Source organism: Protopterus annectens, chromosome 13.part0 (genome assembly GCF_019279795.1).
Source record: "Protopterus annectens isolate FY-2018-M chromosome 13.part0, PAN1.0, whole genome shotgun sequence".
Classification (NCBI taxonomy): domain Eukaryota; kingdom Metazoa; phylum Chordata; order Ceratodontiformes; family Protopteridae; genus Protopterus; species Protopterus annectens.
The window spans coordinates 1,217,027,961-1,217,055,895 of NC_056747.1; the positions used below are offsets into that span (position 1 = coordinate 1,217,027,961).

At 38.7% G+C, this 27,935-nt stretch overlaps 1 protein-coding gene across 2 annotated transcripts in view; it reads right to left on the reverse strand.

Moving 5' to 3' along the window:
• ITGB3 (integrin subunit beta 3) overlaps positions 1 to 27,935 on the reverse strand; it is a 1,138,779-nt gene that overhangs the window by 381,037 nt on the left and 729,807 nt on the right. The window contains exons 11-12 of one of the 2 annotated variants that reach the window (XM_044055225.1): positions 12,748 to 12,974; positions 432 to 445 (exon numbers count right to left, since the gene is read on the reverse strand). In XM_044055225.1, the coding sequence (XP_043911160.1) occupies positions 12,748 to 12,974 (227 nt within the window). In that variant the 3' untranslated portion in view covers positions 432 to 445. Of the gene's footprint in view, positions 1 to 431; positions 446 to 12,747; positions 12,975 to 27,935 lie in introns of those variants that run through there. The other variant, XM_044055223.1, reaches the window with a different exon arrangement.

Sequence of the window (27,935 nt, forward strand, 5' to 3'; positions counted from 1 at the left end):
AACTGGAGACTGGCTCTGAACCAAAATATCCGTGACTGGCTCCGAAAGGCTGGGAGCCGATACGGACTTAGTGAAGACACTACCTTCTGTCGGCACCAAGGACAATGGAACTGAAGGAGTAGCTGTTTTAGCAACTTTCTCTGGTGGCTCCGAAGAAACAGATGGAGCCGGAGAGCACTTCTTAGAAGTCTTTTTGTCCTTTTTAGCTGGAGAGGATAAGGCACTGGAAGACTTAGCCAAGTTTTCCTCGAAGGAGTGTTTAAGCAGCCCTTTCAAAATGAGCTTGTTCTTCCTCTCCTGTAGTACATGGGGACTGAAGGAATGACAAAACAAGCAGGGCTCTTGGAGATGAATAGCCCCCAAGCAGTACACACACACACACACACACACACACACACACAGAGTGCCCATCAGTCAAAGACATTTTATTGCTGCATTCAACACACTTTTTAAAGCCCGAAGGCCTGTGTTCCTTAGAATCCTTGGACATGCTGAATAAAGGAGAACACACACAGATACAAAGCAATACGTATACACACTGGACCCAACTAAACCCCGCACAGGAAACTAGAGCCTCTAACTAAAAACGGCCTAGTAACCGGTGGGAAAAAGACTACAGGGAGGACAAGGTCCTCTAACTTAAACGGGCCTAGCCCGGGGAAACAAAGGCAGGATAGCACCACTAGCCAGACACGACAACACAAAAAGCTAACAGAATGGAGCACCAAACCAAAGACCACACGGAAACAATGGGGAGGACTAGGTCTTCTAACTGAAACGGGCCTAGCCTGTGGGAAGAAAGGAAACGAACGGGATACCAAAACGGCTAATGAAAAGGCCACAAAAACAGCAAGAGAAGCAAAACAAAGGCAGTAAAACACCATTACCACACACAGAGAGCTATAAAAATAGCTTTTTTGAGCAACAAGAAGTCAAAAGTTTATAAAAAGTTTATAAACAGTATACTTAGCCACAGCCAAAAGCGAGACCACGCCTGAGCGTAACGAGCGGCAAACAAGATCTGGGGAATGGACCTGTTGCATGATGGGTTACCTCTTAGGCACGAGCCAATTGAAGACTTCGAGCTAGAGAATGCTGAGTTGGAGCTGAGGTTTGGCTCCGAACCCATGGGTAAGAATGAAGGCGAGACTGGACTACATAACATCCATCAGTTATTTAACTGAAAAACAATAATTTTCTACCTTTCATCTTATTAATAACTCCTCAGGCTGTCCCCAACTTTAAGTCTTTCACCTAGTACCACATTGTCACACATCTTTGTACAGCTTTCCATAGCCACTTTCACTACTTACCCCTAAACATCCTAGCCTGGACTATTTAACTTTTTGAGTTCATTGTATCACCCCAGAGCCCTCCTTTTTCACTCTGTCATATTATTCTCACTACCTATGCTATTTCCAATCCTATACATACTTATCAGCCCCCAACCCTCACACTAACAGCTTATATCCATTTACAACCAGCTACATCAATTGCTTTACAAAAAATACCATTTTTTTCTATTTATCATTTTTCTTATAACATCCACATTGCTATTCTTCAATAATTGACCTCTTCTTCCACAAACATAATCTGATTTTTCAGAATATATTTCTCATTTCCCATTAAACAAAATTTAATTCAATCTTTCATTACAATTAAGCCATATTACATAAAATAAATTTGTACCTATCCTCATATATTCCTTATTCTTATCCATACATAATCATATTCATATCTATATTGTTTCTGTCATTAATATTCTCAAAAAAATTGTCTTCACCAGCTTTTCCAGAGTTTCACTAGTTATCCATAAAAAAAAAAAAAAAAAAAAAAAAAAAAAACATGCTCTGTTGTCTCTTCCTCTTCACTTTTACATTTTTTTGCATGGCATGTTCCCCTTTACTGGAAACTTATTTACTACCATTTTCCATATTAAATCCTGACATTCTGATCTCTTGGTACAGTACTTTATCCTTATTTTAATGGCTTCAGTCACTTCTTCTGGTAAATTTTCCCATGGATTTGTAAAATAATATTGCTTCATCACATTATTATGCCATATCCTTACATCTTTCTCTATAACATCAATTTTTATTTTCCATGTTAGTATTTTTTCTTCATAATTTTTAATTTCATCATTTACATTTTTTCTCTTTTTCTTATTCACATCATCTTTCAGAATTTTTGTACTCATATTTATAGATTCTCACTACTAAATTCTCATTTTCTTTCTTTACCCATTTTAATTATCTGCACAAGATTAAAGAAACAGAATAAACTGGATTTAGTAACCTCAGTCCTCCTTCATCTTCACATCACCTTTTTCATCATCCAAATCAGCATATGCAACACATCTCTTTTCACTGGGTTTAGTCTTGAACCACATATGAAAGAAAACATCAACTGCACAATTTCCTTTTCATATTTTAATGGGCTCATATAAACATTTGACAAGTATGCTATTTTTACATTAATATTAGTTTCACTAGATAAACCTTTTCCTGAATGCTAACCTATACGAACTCCACAGAAAACATTTTTTTAATCAAACCCTCCCATTGCATCATGACTACATAATTTTTCCCAAATTTTATTTGGGTAGGAACAAACTACATAGGAAAAAATGGCAATTGTGGGAAGAATACATGCAGGGGAGGAATGAGGTTTAAAAAAGGCTAGACTTAAATGAGCTATGTAATGTTGAATGAAAATGATTGGGTAGATTATAAGTGATGTGTAATGTTTGCAACTGGGAGTGTTTCAGTATGGTTTGTCATGTAAAATGCTTGCAACTAGGATTGTGTCGGTGTGGTTTGTTTTCATTTATATAAATGCATGATTGCTTATGTCATAAGTGAAGGTTTAATAAAAATGTTTCTTGTTTATAAAAAGGGGTAGGAATTGAATAATTTATGTAATGTTGCTTAGGTTATATGATACATAGCAATATATGTGAAGTATAATGCTTGTTAATGTTAATTTAATACAGTTTGATTACTTTTGTATAAATGTAAATTTGCCTATGTCACAAATGATAATTCAATAAAGGTGTTTAAAAAAATTATTCCTAGCAAAGATACTTCATTCATTGAAAAATATACACCCTCGATATTCACTGTATCAGCCAAATCCTTACTTTTATCTTTATTCAAGGTTATTCCTACATTCTTTGAATATCCACTCAGATAAAGCAGCACCTCCTTCATCCATATGTTTATTCTAAACAACTACAACAATATAGTCTGCATATGTCAAAATTAATGGTATCACCACCTTCTTCTATATCACATATCTAGCATCTTTCACTTTATAAGCTATTTCACTCACTATCACAGTCATAAGCAATATAAACAATATTCCACTCATGGGACATCCTTGTTTTTTTAAACACCTTTATTGAGTTATCACTTGTGATACAGACAAGCTTACATTTGTATAAAAGAAAACAAACCATATTAATATGTTCATAGTTACAAACATTATAAATCATAGACTTCATAGTTTAAGCACTCTAGTAACCCATCAGTTTGAAGGTGGTACACTGACATTTGTAATAGTTTTACTTTAAAACAATGGCATGACTTATGCATTACCTTGAACATGAATGGGATTACCTTGGCAGGGTATCCATATTCTGGAGAAAAGTAATACTATTTATAGGTCACTGACTTAGCTTTGGCTTTTTGCAGGAGCACTGTTTCAAGAAACCCTCTGGAATAGTCAATAATGATTAAAATGTATTCATATCCATTACTAGACTTTACTAAAAGCCAATCAAAATCTGTCACTGTCCACTCAAATGGGATTCCAGTATCAGATAGGCACAGGTATCAGTGGGTTTCTAAATCCAAGGTGCAGTGTAGCCTTTTGATATTTTGAACAAGTTGTACTGGAGTTCTCAGTGTCTTCTTTTAGACCAGACCAATAACACCTAACTAAAACTCTAGCTTTGTTTTTATCTACCTATAAGTGTCCTCCCAAAATATGGCTATGGGCCAGTTTCATTACAAGTGTTCTAAAAGGTTTTAGAATGAACAGTTGGTGTAACATTTCTTCTTATTTGTCTTTGCTCACCCTATACAGCAAATCATTCTTCAACTCAAAATGTGGATATGGAACGGGCCAATATGCTTATCTGTTTCTCCTTCTATTATGGCTATATTTTCTCTGGCCCTGCTTAATATATCATCGTTCCACTGTTCATTCTTAAAGATGTCAGTGCTTGTTTGCAAACCAGACAAGTTAGGAACACTTTCCTCAGTACACTGACAAAAAGTAGTGAGTATAGCCTCTTCACTCAGGAATACTTGTACATGCATTTCTTCTTGTCTTATTAATTTCACTGTAAAGGATAATGCACAACTGTTATTTTCTTCTACTTTTGTTTTTATCAATTCTTGTACTTTTACCTAAACTTCCATTTGTTTAAATAGCTGTACGAAGACACCTGCTTCTGACTAGCCCTTCTTTTGACACTACAGAATAGTAAATGTATCACTATGGGTCTTTTATTACTCTAATCTCTGGAATCTCCTGACAAAGTTCTGTATCATGCAGGAACCATTTTCTGCTTTGACTTCTCTCAGTAACTTAAGGACCGCGTTCTGATAGCACAATGGTTCTTCCATCCGTTTAAACTAAACTAGATTTTATTTCCCTTTGAAGTTATAACATCAGTCAATTGCTATTTATGACAAGCACTGATCAGTTTTTTTTAAACACCTTTATTAAATTATCATTTAAGCCACAGGCAAACATACAGCAACCAAAAAGAAAACAAACCATATTAACTTTTTTTTCCATTTACATACATTATATCACATATGTTTTCTTTCTTTGTAACTATCATCAGTCCACCATTACATAAATTGCTGAATTCCTGCCTTCCCTTAAACTCACTCCTCCTCCTGAACATTATTCTGCATGCATTATCCCTACAATTTCCATTTATTTCTATGTAATTTGCTCCTTCCCTTTTTAAAATATCCCTCTTCATGTTCTTTTATTTCTTACAAAATTCAATACTTCATATACAGTTGATGTAGACATTGATTTCCATTGTTTAGTAATTGCATTTTTTACAGACAATAGAATTAAAATTAATATGGCCTTATTATGTCTAAACAATTCAGACTCTGTGTCCCAGCTCATAAAAAAAATCATATCCTCAGTGACAGCCATTTGCTCACCCAATATTTCTGATAGAGTACTCCACAGGGAATATTTAAATCTACCAGCTCATTAAACTCCCCAAACACATACTCCCAGTTATGTCTTTCTCCCCATCTCATTTTCACCATTTGCTATCTACCCGATGAAAACTTATACATATGTCTTCCCATTCTTCTGTTGTAAAAGTGCTTTTCCAGCTTTTCCTTCCAATCTTTTCTAATCTCCTCTGATTACTATCATCACCATGCAATATTTTATATGTCCTACTAATTATCCCTTTTAACAGCAACTTCTAGACTTGACTAAAGCCCCCACCAGAGCAGGGCATCTGCTTAAGATTCCCCTATCCCTTTCACTTTACCTATGCTCTGTTACCAATCCCTGTTAGGGAAGGCCATTACTAGCCTGCAGTCCAAATGTCTCATTGGTCTCATTCATGCTATTATCGTTCCCTCTCTAGTTATTTGTTCCCAGTACCTTGGTTCCTTTGCCAATTTTCTCCAATGAATTCCAACCCCATCTTGCCTGTTTCTGCACCCCTACCTGCAGTTATCCCTATCCACAAAATCTCCTTTCACCATTCTCATGTTGGTTTAGTTCATGGAATACGTTCTGCTACTTTACAAATATAATATTTTGCTTGTCTGTTGTTATTCTCTTTAAGGATCTGCATCCAGAATCATAGTCTCTCTCCTTACTCTCTCTTTATATATTGAACTTCCTCCTAGTTCATCATCATCATCCCTTTCCATTTTGAATAAAAAAACTTTTTCCTGTGTTATGCATATATGAGCCTTAACTGTGTAGCTGTGAAATATCCCTTTAAATGAGATAATTCTAAAACACCTTGTTTGGAAGGATCAGCTTATTCCACCTAACTCTTGCCCTGTGTCCCTCCCAGATAAATTCCTTCAACTCTTTACTAATTATTGTCCACATCTTCTCTGATTGATAAAAATATGCAAGACCAGTACATAACATTACATTTTTGCCTCCGTTCCTTCATAAATCTCCTAACTAACATTATTATTGCATCAGGCAATGTAATTGCTTCCATTGACCTACTCATAAAATCCCAGCTTACTCTGTTGAATGCTTTTTCTACAGCAAGACCCACCAACAATGGTGGTATTTTCTTATATTCTGTTTCCCTCTGCATTATCATTGTTCTATTAATGTTGTTAAATGTTTGACTCCCTTCACAAAACCATACTGATCCACATCTATCAATTTTGGTAACACCTTTGGCATTCTTTTAGCTAATAATGACTTAAACACTTTATAATCATCATTAAAAACTGAAATTGATTGGTATGAAACTGAATCTGGTGGGTCCTTACTGTCCTTAGATAATAGAGCCAACACAGCTTTTTTTCCAAGATGTTGGTTCTTCCACTCCTTTTAAAATATGGTTAAACAAAATATTCTAGATCCTTAACACTTTCTTCCCTCGTAACTTCCAAACTTTCACAGGAATAGCATATATTTCTGGAGACATTCCTGAAGACTGCTTATACATCACCATTTTTATCTCATCCCATCCTATCTTAGTTGTTAGTCATTGAGCCTCATCTACCTCTACCCTTGGTATAATTAAGCCTTCCAAAAATATTTCTATGTGTGCCTTTTCTTGATTTCCACATTTCTCTACTTTATACAAAATTTCATAACATTTCTGAAATATCTCTAAAACCCCTACAGGACCTCTGTTTTTTTTTTCTTTTTACTACAGGCTCCCAATGTTTGGCAACAACCCTTTCTACTTTCTGCTGCCTGAGTAATTGTTCTAAAAGCTTTTGTGCTCTGTAGTTATCAAAAAATAGTTTCTTAAAAGTAAGCTTTCTAAACTCATGCATATTATCCAGACCCTCCTTCATTTTCCATTTGGCACTCTGCATTTGGCAGCCACGGTGATGCAGCAGTTAGCGTTGTCGCCTCACAGCAAGAAGTTCTCCGGTTTGATCCTCGGCTGGCGTGCCTTCTGTGCGGAGTCTGCATGTCCTCCCTGTGGTCGCGTGGGTTTCCTCCGGGTGCTCCGGTTTCCTCCCACATCCCAAAGACACTCTAAATTGGCCCTAGGCATGAGTGTGTGCATGTGTGTGCCTTCTGTGGAAGGTTGGAAGCCAGGCTGGCAACTCAACACTGTAAAACTCCACTGCCAATCATGATCAGACAAGTGATCTGCTGTGGTGACTCCTAACCGGGAAAAGCCGAAAGAAGAAGAAGATTTTGCCTTTTTGTGTTCTATGTGATTCTCCTTATTTTGCAATACTTCAACCTTTGCCACCCTCTCTAAGTCCTATTACTTCTTAACCACATCCTTTTCTCTTTTATTTCTGCCATGTTTTTAAACTCCATTTTCATTTTATCCCACTTACTAGCTATACCTTCTAAAGACATTCTATTATCCCTAAGATACTTTCTTCTGCCTATTCCTTAAATTCCTCTCTTAATAAACAGGTAGGTAAGAAAGTGACAGTGTCTCATTTTTACTTCACTACTCTGAATTTTTTCTTATATTGGCTCATGATCTGAAACAGTTATTGGATATGTGTCAAAGCTTTCACTTTAATGCAAATGCACCTATGAAATCCAATTTCTATCTAGTCTAGCCCAGTTATTGTATCTCTGGAAATAATATATAAATTCTGTCCAAGTTCTTACTACTGAATTCACATCTTCCATACTAAATATTTTCACAATTATTTTCAGAATTCTACCCTCTTTGGTTATATTTTTCCTCTGGGTCTCCCTGATACATCCTCCCTATTGCAAATCATGTTTCTATAAGTAATATTCCCTACTAAAAGCTGATTATTTCTCTCAAAGTTTTCTTAAGCTCCAGAATAGCAGCTTTTGCTGGAATATTAACACACTCTAATGTAATCCTCCTCCCTTGCCAGTAACCCTGTACTTCCACAAATCTGCCATTACTGTCTTGTTTTCCCTCTTCTATCACTATTGAAGCCCCTCTAGCAATTATTATAATTACCACCCTTTTCCTTTGTTCCTGCTATTCTGCTGAATATCCATCCTGAAATCCTTTCTTTGTCAAATTCACATACTCATTTCTTTCTAAATATGTCTCCTGCATCATTGTTATTGTCTATACTTGTAAGGCCTTTTATGTTTCAAGATAATATGGATAATGTAGTCATTATGATAAAAGCTACTGTTCCTACCTATTATACAATACAGTTTTTTTTTGAATATGTATTTTCAACTTTTGTGTTACATGCTCGCACTAATGTTAGGCAGACTGATCTTTTATACAGTTGTTTCTTCTCATCACCAATTGAAACTATGCCATATTTTTAAGACTTTTTATTTAAATGAAATCTTCATACAAAAAAAAAACTAAATACATTTTCAAAACACCCCCATCCCCTATTAACTTAGAAGAAACACACAAAACTATGTGCATCTTCAGTGAATGAAGTTTAACTGTCCAGATAGGAACAATTACCAAAAATCAACAGCTGCACCCACAGGCATTACCTGACCTAAAATTAGTAGTTTTAACCAACTTATCTCCAGTCAGCCTGATTTACACACTTGAGTGGTGAATTCTGATGTCCCGGTTTCACAGTCTAATGCTCATATATTGCAGCAACAAGGGCAAGTCCATCACAGTACATATGCAGAAGTAATTGGTAAGTGAGTTAACCTTTTACCTGCAGTTGAAGTTTTAAACTGCACTAACAACACAGTCTCCAGTGATAAGATTTACAGTGACAATTTCTTGCAGGATGACTTAACAAGGAGTTTACTTTTGACCATAATGCTAAACACAAACCTATAATTCAGCATTATGACAAGACTTTGAAGGACAAAATGTACACGTTTGCAAAATTACTCAAGAAATTTAAAGGTTTGAAGCTCAACAACACTTTTTAACAGGAATCTATTGTGTACAATACATCCTGAAGGAAATTAGGATTTACACATTTTCCAATGGACTTAAGAAGTGTTCTTTTTTACATCACAAACTTCTCAAGCCTTTTGACTGCACCAGTCTAGACTTTATGTGGTTGCTAATAAAGAATAACCACCATATCTTGGAATCCCTGAAAAGGGATATTATTCCCTTATGGAAGACCATTGAGTAGGATTTATTTCCCTCCTTGGAAGACTTCTATAAAATAATCTTCCATAGAGTAAATTTACATTGCACTGAAGTTACAAAAAGGAAAGAATGAAAACTTACAAGAGATCAACAGGAATATGTACAGAAGTGAGCTTATCCTGTACCATACTAGACTACTAAGTCTAATGAAGTTTTAGAAGAAATCCCATTTCCTAACTTGGAGCAACAGGTCAAGTTGCAGAATGAAGCACCATACAGGATTTTTATTAGGGAGATCCAGTACCAAGAAAATTTGCGAGAGTACAAAATAGGGTTGTGTTGCCCAAGCAGGAATTAATGGATACCAGTCCTTTTTGGCACCAGAACATACCAGATTTGAAAGAAAAAGACAAGAAGAAGAAGAAGGGCAAGAAATGGTCATTACATTTAACCATTTTGGTGATCAACAACAAGTTACTATATTATTTAAATTTGAAGGTTTTAAGATTTTCAGTTATGGTGGCATTATCACAGAACAACATGGGCACCTTCTTTCCAAGGAGTTTAACTTTATTCCAACAACTAAGTTTGACCTAGTGAATGCTAGTTCGAAACATTAATGACTTCAAGTGAGGTATATGCTTCACAGTCTAGCGACAAGTTTTACAAAGTCAAGAAAAGTCCAACCTTTTTAGCTGTTTTTTCTTGCAGAAGCATTGATCAGCTTTTGACCACAGCTCTTTGCTGACAAAACCTAAACTGCTGACATCTTGAACAGGATCCATTTGGACCAGACATCCTTGACCTTCGCACATACATAACAGTAGCTCTTCCAGAGGTAAAAAGTTTATCTTATTATGCATAGAAGCACTGGGTAGAAGTTTTAAGGGAACACAAACTAAATATTTGAATTTATTGGTTCTGTACAGCCACCAACCCAGTCATCACATCCAATGTAACAATATGACATGACTGAAAACTAATTTGCTGACATTTGAGTTGAAGTGCTCTGGTATCAATTAAATGTATGACTATCTTTGTATTAGAACAAAATGCATGTGTTATGGGCAATCTAAGGCTAAAAGAAAAGACCAAAAATAATTCAGTTACTCAGATTCTGATAAGGCAGTCCATTCCTCTCAATCATGCTGCTTCAGGCATCTTATCTCTGAAGTTTCCCATCCTTTCTAAGAAGACAAAATATGCTGAGTTATCTGTTCCGTGCATATGCACAAACACGAAGACAGGTTTTGTTTTCTGTAACTCACAGTCACACTAAGGGGATTTTGTCACCTACTGCTAAAACTACATGCTGTATGACATGCAGCTGGGGGCTTGTGAGTATCCCTACTATCACCTGAGGCCTATCCCAAGAGTCAACTCCAGAGCAGTATATATATATATGTATATATATATATATATATATATATATATATAGATATAGACACACACACACACACACACACACACACACACACACACACACACACACACACACACACACACACATACATACACACACACAAATATATATATATATATATATATATATATATATATATATATATATAGAGAGAGAGAGAGAGAGAAAGAGAAACAATCAGACTCAAAAAGTTTGGTTACAGAACCAACAGTCTGTTTAGAGGTAAGATCAATTAAAAATAAACTTCACACACAAACTCTGATTCCTTCCACTAAAGTGAGGTGATATTTCACATCCTAAGAACATGTTTTCACTGTCGGGGTCCAGTTCATTTTCTTCTGCCCTGGCCCTGCTGGTCACCTGACTGGTAGTCTTATCATCCCTCACCCTTTGGCTTTCCTGATGGTGAGCCTAAACAGCAGCTCTACACTTCTTTTCCAAGCTGACTCTAGATGGGTTATGTGGGTCACCTCAGCTATCACAAATGTGCAAGGAAACACAAGTCCCAGGGCTGACTCCAAAGATGAGACAATTTTGGATAGATGAAAAAGTTTCATGGCTGCCTTAGCAGACTATGGGGAACCAGGTAAGTGACTGTTTTTCTCCAGTAAAAATGGAATTCATGGCAAAAGGCAACTGTTGGCTGGGATCATTACCAGGCTTCTGAGAGGTCTTCGTGTTCACTGTGTATCTGCTGGGGGACAGGTGTTGCTAGATGCTCCTATTTCCTCCTACATCTTAAAGTACATGTTGCAGGTGAATTTATGCCCCCCCCCAAACTGCCAACAGGTAAGTATACTGTATGTGGGCTAGTGTGTGTGAGTTTGTGTGTGTGTGTGTCTGTGTGTGTGTGCGTGTGTGTGTGTGTGTGTGTGTGTGTGTGTGTGTGTGTGTGTGTGTCTGTATCCTTCAGTGAAGTAGTGTCCCATCCAAGATCAATTGTCCACTTACTCCATACCCTGAACAGGATTTTTTTTATTTGCCAAGGTAGTGCATTGGTCAGATCTGACCATTTGCAGGCTCAGCTCATTTGAAACAAAACATCCACAAAGCAGCATTTCAAAGAAAACCAGGAATGCACATAAAGAAAAACAGTAACATTTTTGTGTTTGTTATATACATAGGTGCTATACCTGAGGGCTGAGAATTTGAACAATTAGGAGCTGCAGAACAAGAATATTTGATATACTGGCTATGTACAATTTGTCATAGTAGGGAGGTATATGACACAGTGTCACACTGAGGGAGAGATGAGGTAGAATATATGGAAGAGATGAGTGAGGAAACTAGGGTTGGGGTAATAGGTTATGTGGCCATTCCTATGGCAGGTACATTTAGTCTTTTTCAAAAGGTGAGGTTTGAGGTCTTGCCTAAAGGAAGGTGGGAGCAGACTGAGAGAATTGACATAGGTTTTAAGTGCTGTTCTTCATGGATTTATCAAAAAGGGAAGCAGAAGGCTGTAAAGGTAATAGTTTAAAGAGCTGGCTGCCTAGTAGCAGGTCTGCTCTTGAGCGTACAGCAGTGGTATTCTTGGGGAGCAGAGTTGATAATGAATCGGTAGGTGGAGTTAGATGTGATCTGTAGAGTAGTGATGTTTTTGCTTGGAGGCTGAGGCAGTGAGGGAGAAGAACAGAAAATTAAAAATAAATTAATAAATTAAAGATACAGGTGAATTATACACAGAAAACAGAAGAAGATTGAAAATACTGAAAAAAGTGGTTATGGTAAATGGAAGCCGCACATTCAAGTTTTAAGATGAAATCTAGCACTTATGGATATATTGTGCACACTAACATGACATTGTCTCTTATTGGATGCATTTTGTAAAAGAATTTCATGTGGCCCTAAACGCACAATATCATTCTCTCTGTGAAAACATGATACCATATGCATTTATTGACGATAAGCTGATGTAAATTTGGGTACAATAACTGCATCATCACATGAAACTTTAAAAGGAGCCAGAGAGCCAAGACTAGGTGTATCAGTATTATTTAGATTTACAATAATACATTCTATATCAACTACATAAAAAATAAATAAAAAAATGAACTAACAAGGGACTGAACAACCTAGTTTGTACTTACTTTTTGAAGGTACACGCATCAGGGCAAGTGGGGCATTTTTCGCAGGTGTTGCCATATGCACCTGGCTGGGTGCACTCACACTGTCCACAGCTGCACTGGCCACGCCCACTACACATGAGGTCATTGGCTGCCATACAGTTGTCAATGAGTGTAGAGCAGTTGCAGTAATCTCCACTCCAGCCCTGGTCGCAAATACAGTCTCCACAGCTACACTGACCATGACCTGGAAGACATCACAAAGCAATACAGGCAGTATTACATAAAAACTGTCTTTCATCTATAAACACAAGATCACATTTGTTTATTCAGTCTGGAAGTCTTGAGCATGAGCCCTTAAAGAACAATACTGTATTGGAATTTTCATGACTTATATTGCAGACATGCATACCCACACACACCACTTGCTCATACATGCATCACAGACACACATAGACATGCACACACATATACATTTGAGCATATATATATGTGTGTGTGTGTATTTGTACTTTTATTTGCAATATGTAGCTGTCATCATAAAGGCAGCTGTGAAGTTCTCAAATACCACTGGGTTTAGGTACTGACACTGGGTTCATCCAAGACCTGGTACCTCTTTTTTCTTTCTGACATCTGCTTATCCTTTGATTCAGAACTATCCAAGCTATATTTGTTGAGATCTAGTAACCTTGTTGCAGCGACCTTGCAGAGGTCCACAAAAAACTTTTCTCAAAACTGCACCTGCATCATGGAACAGTTTACCCCAGGATATGATAGTAAGGATTATAAATGAATTCCTAGGTTTATAAATGGGTCCCTAGACTTATTGAACATGTCAGGAAGGATTACGAATGCAATTATTTTTGATGTGCCAGCTAGCTTAGTTATTACTAGATTCAATAATTTTCTTTAGAGCATATGCAACAAATTTATTGCACTTCTACAATCATTACCAACCTAGCAACACTGAAAGCTTACTGCCTTGAGGTATACTTGATCATTGTTTGCCCTTTGTGTTATCCTTTTATTTCAATCTATGCCATTTTTGTTTAATGTTTTATGCATATTTATTCACAAGTTGTTATTGTCTGTTTGGCTTGGGTCATGGCCAAAAAGGGACCATGGTCCAGTCTACCTAACCATTTAACAAAGGTTAAATAAATAAAAAACTTACTAAATTGCTATATTAATAATAGCAAGCCAACAGAAGCACCCACATGAGGTTAAAGTATACATTCTTTTATAAGCATCTGAAACTTATTTCAATGGTGTCTGATCTACCTGATGTGAGTAACTGTTTTCCTACCTTTACTCTTGGTTTTATTGTAAATGATTTCTGAATTATAGACTAATATTGTTTTCCCCAGCAATGAAAGCATTGACGGTTTTCTCTGGAAAACAGCAATTAGGTTATGCTGGCATCACTGTTAATGTTTCAAAATGTTATTCACGGAGTAACAAATACTTTCCTGGTAGCTTGGGATTCATCTCTGTAATAGCCAGGGATAAAAGAGATGTCTTTTTAAAGAGAGCGAAGGAAGATGTTTTCCACTGCCAACTGCTACAATCAAAAGTATGAACATTTGTATTTATTTATTTATTTTTGATGTGCTTTTATATAAAGGAGAGTGTGATAATCACAGAGACAGCACTGAATAATATTTTGTTTATTCCATGGCTCAGTTTTATCTAAATGACTAGTTTCAAGATTTTTACTCAAGAGTCATGATTATGACAGAGGCTTTTCTGAAATTACCCATTAATTTACATGCGATGCAGTCATTATTCTGGGGTGAACCTTTACCTGTGCATAGGGTTGCTGCTTCACAGCAAGATGTGCCCTGGTTTGATTCTCAGCTGGCGTATCTTCTTTGTGGAGTTTGCATGTCCTCCCTGTGTTTGTGTGGGTTTCCTTTGGGTATTTTGGTTTCCTTCCACATTCCAAAGACACACAGTAGGTGGACCGGGTACTCTAAATTGGCCATAGATTTGAATGTTTGTGTGAGTATGTGGTGTGGAAGATCTACTGTGGCAGGGCTAGCCACCTGGCAGTGTAAACCTTGACTCTACATAATTGTCACTGTTGAGATGATTCCCCGACCCCATGTGCAAAATTGGGAAAAAGTGGTTGTGGATGGATGGATGGATGGATGGATGGATGGATGGATGGATACAGAACAGATTTGATCCATGTACAATCAGCTGTATGTAGAATATGTGGACATGATGTGTTAGATGTGCATAATGTATGGAAATATAGGGTACACCTATTTTATGTTAATTGGTAAAGCCACAAGCCATATAATTAGCCCCTTATCCCCACTGTGATGCATAATTAACACATTAGACTAACATATTCAATTTATTCATTTTTCCATATGGTATATATTTTTAATGTTTCTCATTAGTTATATGTACTTTACGGTTATGTACAGTTTTCCCCTATTTTAGCAAGAACTCAGCACTCTGATATTCAAGGTAAGTATTTTTTAAATACTTTTTGTAGGAATTTTTAACTTTTTTTCTGCATCAGAGCATGGCTCTGGTATTTTCCTTTTTGATCCAGTTTTTTATGAATGGTTGTTTCTTTTTTAGGGGGGTGAATTTATGAATGTGGTGTGTGTGTTTGTTATTAGGCATGTGTGTTCCTTTTTCTCTCGTAGACATACAGCCAATGAGAGTTTGAGTTGGGGGTTTAGATCAAGTCTTATTTTCTTTCTTTTGCTTTGTTAAAGTTAGCATTGTTAATGCTGTATTAAAAATAGGGAGATTTATTTACTTATGTTACATATTTTGTGTTTCTTTCTTTCGCTTTGTTAAAGTTAGCATTGTTAATGCTGTATTAAAAATAGGGAGATTTATTTACTTATGTTGCATATTTTGTGTTTCTTTCTTTTGCTTTGTTAAAGTTAGCATTGTTAATGCTGTATTAAAAATAGGGAGATTTATTTACTTATGTTGCATATTTTGTGTTTCTTTCTTTTGCTTTGTTAAAGTTAACATTGTTAATGCTGAATTAAAAAATAGGGAGATTTATTTACTTATGTTGCATATTTTGTGTTTCTTTCTTTCGCTTTGTTAAAGTCTTTTAATTCAAAAGGGAAAAAAAATTCTCAAAGAGGTTGGCACTGCTCATCTTTTTCAGGGCTGGTCTTTTGGCCAAGTTTTGTTTTTTATTAGTTCTTGGCTTGGCTTGGTACTTTTTGTGCTGACAATCTGATGAATGGTTCCAAGGATGGATGGACAGTGCGCGCGCACGTGTGTGTGTGTGTGTGTGTGTGTGTGTGTGTGTGTGTGTGTGTATGTTACATACAGATTTTGTAATCAACTTTATTGCTGAATTTCTGTATACAGTATGTTTAATTTTGTTAGTGCTTTACCACACAGTGCTCTACATTATATACCTACTCTATAATTCCTCTGATTACATGTAGCTATTCATTTGTGTGATGTTTTCGGCCTGGGCTTCCCATGTAAAATTACTCCTAGTTCAGTGTTACTATGTTGTCATGAACTATATCTTATTAATATAAAATAATATAACATAATTATAATATAATCTAATATACATAAAACAGGCATTACTTATTACCTTCTCCTCATTGTAGACTAACTGAAGACTTTATTTCTTTCATAGGTTTGACTCTCAAGCTTGCGACCACCTGGCCTTTAAGAAGCTTGGCTGCTATCACACCTCGTATTTCTCATACATATATCACAATTTTGAACTTGTTCTGAGCATATTATGACTTTTTGGGCTTAGGTGTTTGTTTGAGGCAGAAGAGGTTAAAGTAGTGTATATTAGGTGATTTTGCTGTTTTTCCTCCGATGGTGCTTGGTGAATTTTTGTCCCTCTAGTGATGTTTCCAGGAAGGCCATCAAGTTTTTACCTTTTAAGAATTCAGCTGCAACTTTTTTGTAGAATTTACAGTTGTTGTACCAAATTGCACCTTTTGGGTGGGTCCAGACATCGTCATTGCTGTGGTGTCCCAGAGGTGTTTTGGCTTGGGTAGTCCTTCTTCCATGCTGCGACTCATCTAGATTTAGAGATTTTTGGGGCTGGAGCGTGTGGGTTTGTAATGGCTTTTGGTGTTCTCGGGGTGGGGCCTTAGTGGGTTTCTATTCTGCTTGAACAGCTTTGGTTTTCTCTGAGAAGTTCTTACTGTGGTCTTTTTTTATTTTTGGTGGTGGGGAGACTTCTGGCATTGGAAACTAGTTCGGGTCAGATTTTTCTCATTTTTTGTAGTCACACTAGGGTGAGTGAGGGACAGCAGCCTTGCCTAATGGATGACTATCTAGATATCTCCTCCTTGCTAATATCAGGAATGTAGTGGGTGACAGGTGCACAGCTTAACCTTAAACGTGGCTTTTCCCCAGGGTGTTTGGGCTTGAGAGATACTCCTGATCTATTCTTCTGTAATTGTTAGTCCAGGTGTGCAAACTGATCACACAGCCTCTGTATTGCCCAGTGTTTTCAGGAAGGCTTTGTGAGTTTCCCTGAGTTCCTGGGCCTGGCACCAGTTAATACAATTTGCACTCAGTCCTAAGGAATATCTAATACAGGAGGGAGTGCGTCTCCAATTCGTTTTTGGCAGTCACACCAGCACTAGGTCATGTTTGTACTGTGTGTTTGCTTGTACTTCCTCTTGCGTCTTGTAGGCAGTTATTTTGGGGAGAGGCAACACCATGATGAGTGTAACCCTCAGTCTGGTGGGATGCTCAGGTTGGGTCTTCTAGCAGTCCTGTGTGCTGTCACAGTAGCATTGTGAACCTCTGGTGTGATAAGGGCTGTGACTGTTTTTTGACTCTTTATATGAGGTCTATATAGCATATTCTTTCTACAATTTTTCTATTTGTTTGTGTATGCTGGGTGGTAGCCAGTCAATTTCTTTTTTGCCTATTTTTGATCAGAGCCTCAGTTTAGTGCCTGTGTGTGTTCATGTAAAGCCATTTAGGAGTTGTAAAGGTCTGCACTTGGTAGACTGGGTCTTTAGAACCATTGTGATCCTTATCCTCTGACTTGACATGAAGTCTCAAGGACACTGCTCAGTAAGAGTTTGGCAGCTGCCAGGAGCATCTCTCATGTATTTGTGTTTGTGGTGGGGAGGAAGGACCCTCCAAGTACATGAGGGTACAACAGAATTATCACAGCCAAAGGCTGCCCTCCACATTGAGTTCGTCAGGAGGAGAGGACGACTAGGTCGGCGTGCAAGCAATACTAGAAGGGTAGAGTCATTTAAAAGATCTCACTTGCGAGAGACCTGAGTGCTTTATGCTATGTGGCGGATTCTAGCTATATATCTATGCAGCTTGCCATTGACAAAGGTACTGAACCTGTCAAGTGAGCCGGACATCAGTGTGTCTGACTATGGAGTCACCAATGACCAGTGTGTCTGGCATTCTCTTTAGAATTTATAGGATAAAGCTGATTACATCAATAAGGCTGATTCGAGGAAGGCAGTTTGGTGTTTTGGTTTGTTTCAGTTGTTTGGGGTTTTAGTCATGTCAGTTTAAACCTGCTTAACCCGGCATTGCCTAGTGTGCCTTTAAGGATTTTGGGTGCTCATCCCAGCTAGCAGCGTTTAAGCACATACTAAGGGGCTGCAAAGGCCCTAGTAGTGTGCTGGCGACCAAAATAAACTTCCTGGTTACAGGCTTTTGCTTCACAAAACTGGACAGTTGCAGCTGTTGCAGGTACCCACTAGTGACAGGAGTGATTTCACTTTAAAATAGCAAGGAGAGCAGTGCACAGGGACTTGGCAAGGAGAACATTTGCCTCAATATTCCCAGGTTCACCAGCTAAGCAGGAGAGGGACTAAAAGGTGGCTTCCCTTCCATGCAAATGGGAGACCCAAAAAAGTACAAAGGAACTACAACCAAGCCCCAGGGATCTCGGTATCTCTGTTGCATTACTAAACCCCATGTAAAGCTGCTGAATTGATCAGTTAAGTACTGTAGGAGCAAGTACCAGTTGTAATAGAGCAAACATAGTCAACTTGCTCGATGAGTTGATGAATAGGCTGTTGGAGCTTACACAGATGGATTTTACTATATAGTCCAAATGAAGCTTTTTAAAAGGATTAAGTGCAATATGCTGTTAATGGCAGGCAGAAACCTTCAATGTAATGCTTAAAGTGAGGGCAGTACCGTTGTGGGGCCTGTAAGAATATTAAATCGCTGGAGCACTCTGTAACAGCAGGTTACAAGTACCTTTTCTCCAGGGGTTCAGTAAAAAAGGTAGCTCCCTTTCCCCCAGATACCTTGTATTTCTCATACATGTATCACAATTACTTTTGAATTGAGTTACTGTTCACTTTTTCTTTCATATTCCATTAATGTTTTCTGCATCTCTCTCTCTTTCTTATAATTATGGACAAGGTAAATAAATATGCTATATGGTACCCTCCAGAACACACCACTCTCAAATATAATAAATACTGGTGTGGAAAAGTACAGTTGTGTGCACTTACCATAAATGTAGATGTTAGAGTGTATTCACTGTTGCAGTCATTACATTTAGGTTATCTGCTTGCAGGTAGCCCTCAGTCGGCCTGATTATCAAAGTCTTGGGTCTTGCATCGGTTGCTGTCCCTTCTTCCATGACATCAGGTCATCAGGGGTATAAAATATGCAGCCAACGCCATTACATCAGTTTTTCTTGCCCCAGATGTCAGATGCCCCCCTAATGGGAAGCAATTAAATCTATAAATACAAGGATATACCTCTAATAATAAAGCAAATACACCAAAAAGCTTTTTGAGCCTAGTAAATGAGAATAGAGAAAAGAAGAAAGGGGGCTGGAGGGAGGGTAACCAGGACTGCAACAGTGAATACACTCGAGCATCTACATTTATGGTAAGTGTACACAACTGTACTATGTTCTTCATGTTTCACTGTTGCAGTCATTACATTTGGGTAGATTCCCAAAGCTAATGTTGGGAGGAGGAATTTAAATAGAATTAGGAGCAGCTATATGGCCCTGCAAAACTGCAGTGGTAAAACCAGCTCTGGATTTAGAGAAAATTGGCAAATGCTTGGTGAAAGTATGTACAGAACTCCAGGTAGCAGCTTCTAGGATGTCCCTAGTAGGGATGCCCCTGAGAAAGGCTGTAGAAGTAGATGCAGCCCTGGTTGAATGGGGTCTGATGCCCTGTGGGATAGGTTTTCCATGGTGTTTATAGCAGGAATGAATGCAGTGGCCTATCCATTTTGAAATGGTTTGTTTTGAAATAGCTTTCCCCTCTGTCCCTGCAGCAAATGCCACCAGCAGTTGTTCAGATTTTCTTTGAGGTTTAGTCCTGTCCAAGTAGAATCTAAGCTGTCTGTGCACATCTAAAGAGTGCAGTATCCATTCCCCTTTGTTCTGTGGGTTAGGAAAGAAGGTAGGAAAATGAATAGACTGATTTAAATGCCACACTGTATACCACCTTGGGCATGAAGGTGGGATTGGTTCTGAGGGACACCTTGTCCGCATGAAAGATGATGAAAGGTTCTACTGCCATAAGGGCCTGTAATTAAGATACCCTTCTTGCAGAAGTGACAGCTAAAAGGAAAGCTGTTTTCCAGGAAAGTAATTTTAAATCTGTAGTAGCAACTGGCTCGAAAGGAGGAAGACTGAGTTTCTCCAAGACAAAGTTAAGATCACAGGCTGGAGTTGGAGCTCTCCTGGGCGGCCTTAAATTTTTGGCCCCTCTGAGGAACTGCTTGAGCAGTGGGAAAGAGAACAGGGGAGGCTCTGTGCTATAATGAGCTGAAATGTCTGAGGCATGAATTTTGATGGTGGAAAAGGACAAACCCTTATGAAGCATCTCAGTCAAGTATTATAGAATCTGAGGTAAATTGGGCACTGCTGTGTTCATTCCTTGAGATTGGTTCTAGGCACAAAATCTTTTCCATTTTGCAGCATAAGATTTTCTAGTACTAGGCCTCCTAGCCTCTAAAATGATATCCATCACTGATTTATTGAGGGGTGGTAAAGGAGAGATTAGGTAATTAGCCAGGCTGCTAGGTTCAGGGTTTGCAGCTGAGGGAGCAGAATCTGGTTCTCTTGCTGAGACAACAGGGAAGGAGTCATGGATCCAAGCGTGACACACTGCGCAAGAGTGGGTACCAGTGTTGGTGAGGCCAGTCTGGTGCAATTAAAATCGTCCTTGGCTTGTCCTGTTTGATCTTTAGTAGCACCGTGGAGAGCAGAGGCAGAGGAGGAAAGGCATAAACTGATAGGTTTTTCCAGCTGAAGGATAGAGCATCCACTTTCCAAGCTAGCTTGTGGGGAATCCTTGTGCAAAATTTGTCCAGTTGATGGTTCTGGGGGGAGGCAAACAGGTCTATATCTGGGCTCCCCCACTTGCTTGACAACATGTTGAAAATCCTTGGTTCCAGTTTCCACTCGTGTGGGTCCATGAGGTTTCTGCTTAGTCCGTCTGCCAGTGTATTTAGTTTTCCTGGCAGGAATTGAGCTTGTAGATTCACTTGGTAACTCAAGGCTGTAATCCACAATGCCATGGCTAGTCTGCAGAGGGGGTAAGAATGTGTACCCCCCTGCTTGTTTATGTACCACATGACAGTGGTGTTGTCCGTCTTTACCATTAGTTGTCCTGGAAGAATGTGGTCCTTGAAAGCTGTCAGAGCATTCTGTACAGCTAACATTTCCTTTTGATTTATGTGCAGGTGAATTTGACTTGGGTTCCATTTGCCCTGAATGCACCTCCCTGCCAGGTGAACCCCCCATGCATAATCTGATGCATCTGTTGTTAAGATTTGGGTGGCAGGGGTTAATGTGAATGGTAGTCCCCTGTTTTGGTGGCAGGCCTCTGCCCACCAAAGGAACTCTAGGCATAGGCAAGGTATGATAGGAATCCTTGCTTCTAGATCCTGTGAATGTTGACACCATAGGCTTTCGGGATACCATTGTAGTTTCCTCATATGCAGCCTTGCATATGGAATTAGAAGAATGCATGAGGCCATGAATCCCAAGGCTTGCAGTATTTGCCTTGCAGATAGCTGGGTTTTTGTGGCTATTTGTTTGAAGTAAGTTGTCAAATTAATCTGTTTCTCTGGCGTGAGGAAAGCCATCTGGGAAATTGTATTCAAGCTTGCTCCCAGGAATATAATTTGTTGATAGGGTACCAGGTGTGATTTCTTTTCATTTATGGTGAGCCCCAGACAAGTCAGTACCCTTTGAACAAAGGCCAGATGATCTAAAAGAATGTCCTTGCTTTCTGTCTGAATTAGACAATCGTCCAGGTATGGGTATATCTGAATATTTCTTTGCCTGCAAAATACAATGACTGGAGCTAGGCACTTTGTGAATACCCTGGGTACAGTAGATAAGCCAAAGGGCAGTGCAGAGAACTGATAATGCATGTAGCCTGCTTTGAAGTGTAGGTATCTTCTGCAAGACTCCCTGATAGGGATGTGCAGGTATGCTTCCTTTAAGTCTAGTGTTGTCAACCATGCATCTTTGCCTAGCATAGGAAGCAGCTGATGAAGAGTCAGCATTTTGAATTTTGGAATCACCAGAAAGGTGTTTAGATTAGAAAGGTCCAGGACAGGACGCCATGTATTGCCTTTTCTGGGTACCAGGAAAAGACTTGAATAGAAACCTTATCCCTTTTCTACTTCTGGTACCAATTGAATAGCCCCCATGTTTAAGAGAGAGAGTACTTGATTTTGGGCCTCTGCCCACTGATTTGGGGGTATATTTGGCCACCCGCTTGGTGTTGGTAACATGTGGAAGTGAAATCTGTATCCCTGGGACACTATATTTAAAACCCATTTGTCCTGGGTAATGAGTTCCCAGTTTTTGGCCTGCAGACCAATCTTTCCGCCTAAAGGAGCATTCAGTTGGGAAGTGATTGGAAGTTTTAAAAGCAAGTAATTGAGACAGTTTTCCATAGGGGGGAGTCTTACTACTCCCAGATTTGGGTGCAGAAATCCCCCACTGCCTATTCTTGTGTGTCCCTTGGGACTGAAACCTGGGGTTTCTGCTGTGTCCGGGTTTGGCTTGAGAAGACCTGAAAGGGGCTGGAAAGGATAAATTTTTAGAGGGCCAGTGCCTACTAAATCTAGGAGGCTGAACTTGTAAGAAATCTTTAACAGTTTGCATATATTTAGCTTTATCTTCCATCTTTTTAAGAACTTCCTCAGCCTTGTTGCCAAACAGGCGGTCCTGATTTAAGGGAGCATCCAACAATTTAGCTTTAACATGATAAGGCAAATATTGCTCCTTAAGCCAAGCATGCCTTCTGAGCACAGGCCCAGTTACAGCAGCCCTGCAAGAGGCCTCTAATATATCAAATCCACATTGCAAAGTATGTTTTCCAACCTGTTCTGCAGAATGCATCAAATCCTTTAATTCTTTATTTTCAGCACAGTCAGGAATAACATCATTTTCTGTTTAAGCAATCCAATAACATGTTGCTGATACTTTAACATATGAAACTGGCAGTTTAAAGCCCTAATGGCTAAGGTTGCAGAAATGTAAACATTCTTACCCCATCTATCCAGCGCCCTGGAATCTCTATCACAGGGGGTAGGATTTTTAGCAGTAGAAGCCTTAAAGCCGTTGGGTCCCTGTGAAATAGTCTCTGGATCCACAATAGGATTTTTAAAAAGGAACTTGTGAGAACCAGGAACCCTGTAATATCAGTTTTCTGGGAGCAGGAGGCAAAGAATCATGGACCAAACTAGATTCTGAAAAGGCATCATCAATAATGTCAAGTACAGGAGGTATAGCTAAAGGCCTATGCTGAGGCAGGAGTAAGAAATCCCTAAGCCTCTTTTTTGAATCAGAAAAATCCTGGCTTTCCCAGTGGAAATGCTCCCTTAGAGTATGTACGGTTTCACCAAAAGAAAAATCCTCTGGAGGGGAAGCAGACGGAATAGAGTCCTCTGCATCAGAATCCTCATAAATAAAGGCAAATCCAGATCATCAGAAGAATTAGAAAAATCAGAATCCTGGTCAGAAGACTCATAAACAACTTCAGTCTTAGGTATCTTAGAAGGGGGGGGGGGGGTTGGCTTCCCCTGATTAGAGTTATAAGATCTTCAGCCATTGTTATCATTTGTTTTTTAGGCATAGAGGCCTGAGCATGCGGCCTGGGCATTGGTTTCTTAGGCATGGTTCGAGATTTTGGCCTAAATGAAGAAGGAAGCGTTGGTTTAATATGCAAGTCCGTAGGCCTGAATACACCCTCAGAAGCCGGTGCCTGCACAGCGGCTCCGGACCCATCAAAGGTAGAGACATCCGTAGGTTCCACAGTTGAAGCATCTTGCGGTATACTGGACTCTGAATGGGTCTCAGTACAGGCCTGTGAGTCAGAAGTAGCGAGTATCAGGGGCTGCGAAAGTGCCTCACTGAGTACCGTCGAACTGGCGACTGGCTTAGGAGAAGTGTCGTCGGCAGCTTTGGACCTTGGCGGCCTGTCTCTGTCTTTATCTTTGTGTTTTTTCGGAATCTCGGTAGTCGGATGGCTAACCAAAGACATTTCTGGATAATTAAACCGAAAAACTAAATATTTAGAAGCGGAAATATACCGACGACGGATAGTGCGCTGATTAAATAAAGCAGAAAACCTACAGCAAGGTACTTCGTGGTCAGGGCCTAGGCAAGGAATACAGTAAGAATGAAAATCTTTGTGAGGTATTTGCTTTCCACAAGTAATGCAATTATTAACTTTTACTGACATCGGTAAGGAGCAAGAAAAAGTTTCCCCAAAGGGGTACTTAGCTTTAGTTGAAGACTTAGGTTCTGAAACTCGAAAACAAAAATTTCAGGAGTTGGCCGACCAGCAGTTGCGAACTGCTTCTGCTTCGGACACCGCACGGCAAGAAAGACTGATGTAATGACATCGGCTGCATGTTTTATACCCCTGACGACCTGACGTCATGGAAGAAGTTGGGACAGCAACCGATGTAGGACCCAAGACTTTGATAATCAGGCTGACTGAGGGCTACCTGCAAGCAGATAATCCAAATGTAATGACTGCAACAGTGAAACACGAAGAACATTTGTTTTGTCTGTAAAATAAAAATGCTCCATATTGTGTATCGTTGAAGTATATATTTGTGAACCATTATCTTCAAAATCTCTTCTCACTCAGCTGTAGTTCTAAAATTAAAATGCTCTGTTTTCCTTCTGCTAACAGTCCCTAAAAGTCATCTGCATACATAGGATTTGTCTCTGGTTTATAACGAATTAAAACACGAAATGCAATTTCTCCTTACATTCTCTCCCTGACACATCTATTTTCCCTTGATCTGTGCTCTTCTTTGTTTATACCTTATATTTTTGGCTTGCTGTCATGTGCAAAACATTTGATTTTCTGGTAAAGTACTGAGAATTATAGTTAGTAAATAATGCCAGACATTTGAGATTTGTTAGTTTTATTGTTCAGAAATTGCATGTAATGCAAAACCTGTTGTTCCATTATTTTTTAAAATAGACTAATACTTAAAAATTGTCCTAGCTGTTATGCCTTTGCTCCATGATTTTTTTTTGGCTTTGTGCATAACTCTTGAGCAAAGAAGTTGAGGGGTATGAGAAAACATGAGAGATATATGTGGGCTGAAATAGTTATAAAAAGCTGTGCCTGTCCATGAGTAATATTTTGTTTCCTACTGCTAGGATTAAAAAATGTGCATGCATATCTTCAAGAGATCCAATTCAAGAACAGAATCAAGTCCATCTCCCACTGAAGTTTCTGTATTCCTTCTCCATTTACTAATCTGTAGCCATCTCAGTGATTTGACTTTTTTTTAAAATCTACACCGAGAAGTAAAAGAGGACTCTGCCAAGCAACAGTACATTTTTATCAAAAAAGATGCCCTTTTCTTGATAAAATTAATTAATCTATCTCTCCCTCCATATTGTTCTCAACTCCTCACTTGGGGTTATCAACCAATCATGTCATGTCATCATAGCAGTTGGAATGATGACTCATGATACCTGGAAAAGAAAAAGCACATAAAGTGGAACTTATAATCAGTTTTAAGTTTTGTTATTTCCTTATTATGGCATTTACAAGAATATCCACTTATTTCAGTAGAGAAAAAAGGATCCCATAAAAGGTTGTGAAAGGGAGTTTTTTAAGGCTCCAGGTAATGACTATGTTCAGCACACAAGTTAAGCTAAAATGTTAGCAGTGCAAAACATTTTTTAAAACACAATTACTTTGTTGCCCGGCCATGGCCCCCCGTACAGCTTTGGATCCCTTGTGGCCACGTGAACCACCCCTATTATAATCTGTCACTGCTGGAATGTAATAGCCATCAGACCTTTTTAAAACTGAAGTGGGATTCAGTTCAAGAAGAAACAGATGTGGGATTGTTTTGGCAAACTCTGTTGACTATGTCGTTGGGTGTGGGAAGTATTACCTGTTTTTTTAGCAATGATGATGTCAAGGGACACTGAAATAGATATCTGGAGTTAATGTTTTCTGTATACAACCTTTCTATGTTTATTGCATTTTCTTTTAATTTTACATGCATGCCATTCTCTGAAAATTTTACTCTATAGTTGCACAATTTTCTTTACTATTTAAGTAAACTTAATTAATTTGCCTTTAAGCTCTTGTGGCTGGTATTTACTTATTTATTATTAGTATATTTATGTACTGTTTGGCAAAAAATGATTTACATTGTTGTCTAGAACACTGTAGGGCATATACATTTGAGATTGCTTTGGATGACTACCAGTAAAAGAGAGATTAAATGGTGAAACAAGGACAGACAGATAACTGGAAGGCTATCACTTTCTTCAGAGTGGTGGTAGTACTTCCAAGTCAGGAAGAAAGCTGTGGAGAATAGGAATTATGCCAGCTTTCTTTGGGATAGATTTTTGTGAGTGTGTGTGTGTGTGTGTGTGTGTGTGTGTGTGTGTGTGTGTGTGTGTGTGTGCGCACATGTGTATAGGTGTGTGTGTGTGTGCGTGCATGCGTGTGCACGTGTGTGTGCATGCGTGTGTGTGTGTGTGTGTGTGTGCGTGTGTGTGCGTGTGTGTGTGTGCATGTGTGTGTGTGTGTGTGCGTGTGCGTGTGTGCGTGTGTGTGTGTGTGCATGTGTGTGCGTGTGTGCGTGTGCGTGTGTGTGTGTGTGTGTGTGTGTGTGTGTGTGTGTGTGTGTGTGTGTGTGTGTTTATGTCTGTATGAAAATAACACTTTATGTGAAAGGCAGTTACCATGGACGGAGGAGCACTGAGAAACACCGGTGAAGAGAGAGAAGAGTGTGGTTCTGTAATTTAACATTGTGCAGACTAACTTAAAGTTGAAGATCCATACCCAGGACAGCAGTACATAGTCCTCTGTGCTCTTGGTGACATGATGTACTTTGGAGACTAGTTACTGAAACAGATGTGTGTGCACTTCCTGGTTATCACTTCACCCTTTCTGGAGGCAGGAGTGCCATCTCATTCTTCACTCTGGGTTGTAACTGTGTCACATCCACATCACATTGGGTGGCAGTTGTACAGTGGTTTTCACATTTGGAGGCAGTGTAACCGCATACACAGTCTTCATATTTACTTGCACTAATGCTGTACTATAGATGCATTTTACATTTTCTCTCTCAAGCCTAACTTGCATGTTTCTTTGCTGTCCAAAGTATATAATTAGGTGTGACAATGCCTTTACATGTTTAGCACACCAGCCATTTTAATAAATACTTCCATTTTCTTCTACAATATTGATCTTTTATACCAGCTCTAACAGCAACTCTTCTCTGTCACATTACAGAATGATAAACCAGTGTCAAACTAGTTGTGGTCAGTTATATCACAGATATGGCTGCAACTCTCAAAATAAGCTTTTACAACAATCAAAAAAGAGAAGGCTGGTCAGTGGCTCATGATGTAAGATGAAAAAAGTACAGTTGTGTACACTTACCATAAATGTAGATGTTCAAGTGTATTCACTGTTGCAGTCATTACATCTGGGTAATCTGCTGGCAGGTTGCCCTCAGTCGGCCTGATTAACAAAGTCTTGGGTCCTGCGTCAGTTGCTGTCTCTGCTTCCATAGCGTCAGGTTGTCATGGATATAAAACATGCAGCCGACACCATTTTCATCTGTTTTTCTTGCCACGGATGTCAGGTGCCCTCCCCCCCCCAATGGGGAGGGAAAAAAAAAAAAAAAATATATATATATATATATATATATATATATATATATCTATGCATGTAATTTAGAACACAAAAAATATACCTCCAAATAA